The sequence below is a fragment of the Anguilla rostrata genome, chromosome 5 (genome assembly GCF_018555375.3).
Source record: "Anguilla rostrata isolate EN2019 chromosome 5, ASM1855537v3, whole genome shotgun sequence".
Taxonomy (NCBI): domain Eukaryota; kingdom Metazoa; phylum Chordata; class Actinopteri; order Anguilliformes; family Anguillidae; genus Anguilla; species Anguilla rostrata.
This window is the reverse complement of record NC_057937.1, coordinates 37,309,035-37,315,590: the sequence shown is the minus strand read 5'-3', so window position 1 is coordinate 37,315,590 and position 6,556 is coordinate 37,309,035. Positions and strand designations below refer to the sequence as shown.

Sequence of the window (6,556 nt, the reverse complement as noted above, 5' to 3'; positions counted from 1 at the left end):
AGCTGACTGGGCCAACGCTAGACGGGGAGGGGAGGGGAGGGAAGAGAGATGGAGAGAGAAAGGCAGATAGGGAGAGAGGTACAGAAATGAAGAGGAGATGAGTGGAAAGACAAAGAGCTTCAGTTCTATTAAATGTCTCCGGAGCTGAGCTTTGTGGGTATGTGTGTACTTGTGACTTTTTTGGGGGGACAAGGAAAGGAACAGAGACAGGGAGATGGGAGGAGAGGGGGGGTCAGGCCCGCCCCAGCCTATTAGCGTCACTGTGCTTTGGGCCTAATACAGCCAGACGATCCTTCAGCACAAAACAAATATGATTTAACACTTCAGTGCCACATTTTTTTCAGAAGCCCCGCCCCTCCACATACCCAATAATACACTTCACCTGCCAATCAAACAAATCCTTGGTAAGAGCAGTTGTAGAAGTGATAATGCCGCTGTATGAGGTGAACCTTCTATTTTGGGAGAGGTGGCTGTCCGTCAATGGCAGCACTGTGGCCTTAATCAGTGTTTACCCTGGATAGGAGTGACCTGCCAGGCAGATTAGCAGCTCCCCATTCAGTCCCTGCTGTGCTGCACGTCCCTGTACCATAAGGATGTGTGTTTGTGTGGTGTGTGCGTACGTGCATGCGTATGTGCATGCGTGTGTGCATGTGTGTGTGTGTGTGTGTGTGAGAGTGTGTGTTTCTGTGCGTGTGTATAGGTGTGTGTGTGTGTGTGTTTTTATGTGTGGATGCACATATGTGTAGATGTGCATGCACAAGCATATTTGTGACTATGTGTTTATGCTCCCATTTTTTCAGCCTCAGGTGTTGTTTGTAATATCAGCTTCATATACTAAACCTGCACAGCTCAAGGACCAGCTCTGTTTCTAGTTTCTGGTAAAAAACTTAAATAGAAACAAAGTATGCTTTAAAATAATCACTAAATGCTTATGATCTTTTACATGTCGTGGTCATTTTTTGGATTAGAAAAAGGAATACAGATTATAGCTATTAATAGAATGTGTGTATAGTCCTTGGTAAAAAAGAATGTCATCCAAACAACCAAATATAGCAAGTCATATAATTGTAACTATATAGAACACTGTCAATAGGATAGAATTTTTAGAACTAACATTAATCAACTGCCAAAAAGTACAGTTGAAAGTCATATGTGAATCTCTTGGGAATACTGAACTCTGAAATATTCCAAACTTTGAAAGTGAAGGCAAAATTAACCAATTTTAATTTTAATTTTAATAACTTATTGGAATGGTTCCTTATATTCATCAACCTTGGTTTCTCAACAGACTCACTTTTTAGCTATTAATATTTTTAGAAGTTAATAACCAATAATAAAAAGCCATAATTGGTACCTCATTAGAACATTTTTTTCCAACACTACCTTTCTGAAAGATACATCATAAAAAATGTATTGCATGTAGTTAACAACTGTTATCAAAAATATGCTACCCTCCTACATTCTCAAAAAAAAGAAAAAAAAGAAAGAATGTACATATAGATTAGAGAGAACCTAAAAGCTATGGACCACGAATAAGTACAAAATAGAGTGAAACAAAGACAGGAATGTGAGTTCAAAGCAAGGTACAAGTGATTACAACTGTATCATAAAAGGCATGACATCAGTGAGGGAACATGAAAAGGGTAGCTTCTGTCCACTCAGCTCGACTTAGAACTGGCTAAGTCATGAAGAATATAACCTGTGTGTGTCTATTAGGCTCCAGGACTAAAAGGTATTAAACTAGAAAAGTACTAGATGTACTTACATGCAGATGATGAGGCAAACTGCCAGGTCAAAGCAAGCTAGGGATGGATCTTGCCATGCCATAATAACATAAAAGACCAGGCATCGGGGAAGGGGATATAGAAGTGAACAGCAGCCTCTAGCTCAATTGAAACTGCTCTTCGCGCTGTCAATCAATCAGCATCTTTCAATGTACGGAGAAATGCATACAAACATGTGTTTTGTGTGTTTTATATTTTTAAAAAATACTGGCCCTGATATGGTCTAATTCGAGCCACAGCTGTGCTGATTTACATGGGTCTCAGGGGACTGCCTCGGAGGAGCTCTGAGCAGGGATATTGGATTTCACCTGGAATCCATACGTCATCGTTGAGCGAAGTGAGATTTAATGCTTTGTGACAGGAGGGGGAAGGCCTTCATAATGAGGTGACAGAGGGGCAGATTTCGTCTTGCCACCTGCGCAGGTGTCTGGCAGCCTCCGGGACATTCGGCTGAGCGGCCAGAGCGGGCATGGCAGGAAACATCGGCTAACGGATAGCATGGGCAGTGGGAACAGCAGCAACGTTAGGTACGTTGGGAAGGGGTGAGGGGTGGAGCAGGGGTGTGTGGGGCACATTGGCTATAAACTACAGCAGGGATACTCAAATCTGGCCGCCAAGACCAGTACTACTGCTGGCTTTCTTTCCTACCCATAGTTCATTGATTGATTAGAGCCACCGTTTGGCCAGAGGTTCAGCTTACCTGGTGTCCCAGGTTTAAATCAATCCTGATTGGAGAGGAAGAATGAAAAACAGAATTACCACTGGCCACAAGGGCCAGACTTCAGTATAACTTCCACACAGGAAGTAGGGAGAACCACATGGACACAATTCCAGAAGCTGGCATGAAGACTGTGCCTGCCTCTGAACCAACAGCATCTGGGACAAGCTCTTCTGGGACACACTCTGTTGTGCCATCGTGGCTTAGAATAGATTTTCCGTTAGGTCAGAATTACTGCGTATGTATAAGTATGCATATGGGCTGGAAAGCAAAGTGAATAAAATCTGAGAGCAACATTGCCTCCGTGCAGAGTATCGGAAGAGGTATGAATAAGTGAGCAGGAATATATTGGCAATTTTTTCATTAGACAAAAATTATATGAAGCATTGAATTATACTGTACACTGCACATATCATAATTAATAATTATTAATACATAAATAATTATTACTGTGCCCTCAAAGTAGCAATAAATTAGGGGCTATTAACTTATAGTAAAATATGAACCTAATCCAAAAATTAAATTAGACTTGATTACACATGGAATTGAAAGTACTCCATCCATTATCTATATCTGCTTATTCTGGGCAGGATCGCGGGGGGTGCTGGAGCCTATCCCAGAAGGCATTGGGCGGGAGGCAGGAATACACTTTGGACAGGCCGCCAATCTATCGCAGGGTGCACACACCACTCACACACTCATGCCTATGGGCAATTTAGGGTCTCCAATCGGCCTACCTGCATGTCTTAGGACTGTGGGAGGAAACCGGAGTACCCGGAGGAAACCCATGCGGACACGGAATTGAAAGCACTGTACTCACAAAATTTACAAAGTAACCAAATTGTCACCCAGAACAGTTCAATAAGAATTTAAGTCCTATGCATTGTGGTGATACAGAAAAGTACAGTAAGTAATGTTATTTTATCATTTAAATTGTCACTATAACAAAGTGGAGACTGGCCAAACATATACTCTATGAGGTCCAGTTATAGTGGTATGCAAAGGTTTGGCCATCCCTGGTTAAATTGCATGTTTAGTTGAATCTGATGAGAAGTTAACACAACCTATGCAGGATAAAAACTTAAACATAACATATTTATGCTAATTTTATTGCACAATTACAATTTAGTTGCTGAATTTAACAGTTTGGGGGGGGAAAAAAACAGTAAATTATCTCATTTCTGTCCTGAGCATGGCTGACCTTCAGGAATGACAATGCTGACAAACCTAAATTATTATATCTGAACTGTGGGTTATTTTTCACGCTTATCTAATATGTAAATATAGAGCTGATACCAGTATTATAAGTACAACCGAGTCGGCTTCCTGCAACAGAGTTCAGCTTAAATGGTTCTTTGTAAGCGTCCATTTATGTGACTATGCAATTAATGATCTGTATTCAGTAAACATCTATTCGTTATTCATTCATCGCGGTTTGCCACCATTATGAGTGGCGAGCAATACCTTGCTGTCAAGTACTGTGGACACTAGAGGGCGATACTGACTCTCAAATGGTTATTTCGATGCTGCCGGTAACTTCAATATTTTGAAGAATGAACTGAAATTTTCATAATAAGAGACAATTTTATTAAACTACCTTATTGATCTAACAACACAAAGTAAATCATTATTTATAATGTACGTGCCAAAGTACTTTGTCATATTGTAAACAGATTGCTCCTGAGAGGTTCTTTTATCCAATGAGGGATAACCTCCAGATACAACCGTTCACTCTATAATTAGAAAAGCACAGTTTAAATATGATATATAATTAATATAATCAAACAAAACAATGTGGTGGGTGATTCAGTAAGTAAACAGATTACAGAAATTGCCTGAAATCTACATCTTTATCTAAACCTGGATACTGCGTATGGTTAAAGTTATTAACTGAGTATGTTTCTCTTCATGAAAGTCTGTTGGGTCCTCTAATCGGCACCTTAACAGCCTCCAGTTTACATTACTTGTAATAAAGTAATTGGTTAATAGAGGCAATGTTCTCTTGCATTAATCCATTGAAGGGACTTTTACATTCTGCAATAAACAAGAGTGTTTGCATTTCCCCTCTAAAATAGTTAAGAGGGCACATCGTTAAGAGGACTCCAACACAAAGACAAAGCATGATCCACTCTGTTTTTATCTCACTATGTGGGATTTTTAAAGGTGGGGTCATTGAGGCGTACTGATTCCATTTTTGTCATTTTGCAGTAGTATGCACCATTTAGCCTAAAATATTCATCATCACATGGTTCTTTTCCAGAAGCGCACATTTATGATGCAGCATATCAGTGTATTGTAAAACATCCCTTATTGGCTCTTACAGCATTAAAATAAACCAGATAGAGAGAGTCTTGAAGCCCAACTATTAGTCTAACATTCTGGTGATCTCAGACAGAATAGCAAATGAAAGTACAGTACACATTATTTCTCTTTACAATCCCCAATACGACCTAATTGTTATGGTGGTGAGTGGACACCTGGTTGGGAACTACTGAACTAAAACCAGCGAATCATGTGAGATCTCTGTGGTAAAGGCCTTTCAATGTGCCATTTGAAAATTCCATTTGGTGAAGTATCACATATTAGAATTGTGAGGGTTTTGATGCATTGATGAGATTCAAGTGTAATGTTTAAAAATTAAAGTAAGCGTTGGAAACTGCAAGGTCTGTGTTGCTTGAAAGAGAGGTATTTGGAATAATAAATACCTTATATTTGGGCTGACATTGATTGACATGAATTGAATTGTATTACATTTGTTCTTTTGCTCTCATTATGCTATGTTATTGCTCTTGTTTGTTATGTCTGTAGTGTCTTGTAAGCCCATGTGGGCTGGGCACCTATTGGTGCATGACACTTAAATAAAAACCAACCAACCAACCAACCTTATAGATGTGTCTGCATTTTGGGACCTGAATCATCTGATTTACATTCTTTAAATAACCTTTGTGATAAATAAACTGGGCTTCTTTGTTCAGAAATAGGAGTTGAACATTTCAATTTATAATACTATAGTCCTACTATCATTAGAGAAGATTCCAAAAAAACATGAATAATTAAACATCCTACAGGTGTGACTGGTTACACCGAGCAATGGAAAGCCCAGCATCTCCTGTCTGAATGGATAATATATCGGCTATGGATCTGGTTGACTTAAATAGGGAATTACCTAGTTTAAAACGGTCTAAAATGTACGGTTAATGTGAACATGAGAAATGAGAGCTAATTTAAAAGTTCGGACACATTTTGTAGTTTAAAACGTACAATATTCGAATTTATTTGTACAAGCGTAAGTTGCCGCATTTTCATTCTGTCCAAAGCAACTGTTGGCCGAAGACCACGACGGATTGTACGTGCTTCTTGCCGCGTAGCTGTTTTTTCTTCTTCTCCATACTGCGCAGACCCAAATAGAACAATATGAAGTCTGTATTATTACGATTAGTCAATGCGCACGGGCACTTGGTTAAAATTACAAGCTCTATTTTAGTGGGGATTCATTGTCAAACCAGGAGAGCGAAATATGGCGAAATGGTGTCCACAAGTGACTCGCAGTTGATGATTAGTGTCGGACGCAGAAAAAAATAGCGAAAAGATCGTTTTAATTGTAACTCTTTTCTGTAGCTACTACTTGTGAACAACGGCTAACGTCTGTCAACCCCGTGCAAATGGGTGGAAAATACCTCTGAAGCGTTTTGAAAACGACTTAGCGATGCTATTGTGTGACCAAAAAGGAAAGATTGTTCTCCTTACAAAAAAATTGACCATCAATCAGTATTGGCCTCGATAGCTAGCTAAAGGAAGCCAGTTAGTCAGTATAGAACAACACTTCCTCAGTTTATTACAACCAACGTTACAATCATTGTAACTTCTGCAAACTAGGATATACTGTAACTGTACTTGACGCCGCATCTCCCCGTCACATGCACGACCCATGCTTCCTTATTCAAGCTTTGCAATTGGTCAGTGAGGTTTCCGTAGCGCAACCTTCCTCTGCAGTGTAACCTTCCTTTATAGACCAGACATTTGCCATTTACAATGGTGAACGGGGTGGAAACAT

The 6,556-nt window shown here is 39.7% G+C and overlaps 1 protein-coding gene across 7 annotated transcripts in view; it reads left to right on the top strand.

Annotated features, from left to right (window-relative positions):
* Positions 1 to 2,267: 2,267 nt before the first annotated feature.
* The window catches only part of pkma (pyruvate kinase M1/2a), a 29,270-nt gene continuing 24,981 nt past the window's right edge, over positions 2,268 to 6,556 (top strand). For all 7 annotated transcript variants that reach the window (XR_010330123.1, XR_010330122.1, XM_064336039.1 and 4 more), the window contains exon 1: positions 2,268 to 2,311. Coding sequence is in view for 5 of the 7 variants with exons in the window: in XM_064336039.1 (XP_064192109.1) it covers positions 2,283 to 2,311 (29 nt within the window). In the remaining 2 variants the exon portion in view is untranslated. The remainder of the gene's footprint in view (positions 2,312 to 6,556) is intronic.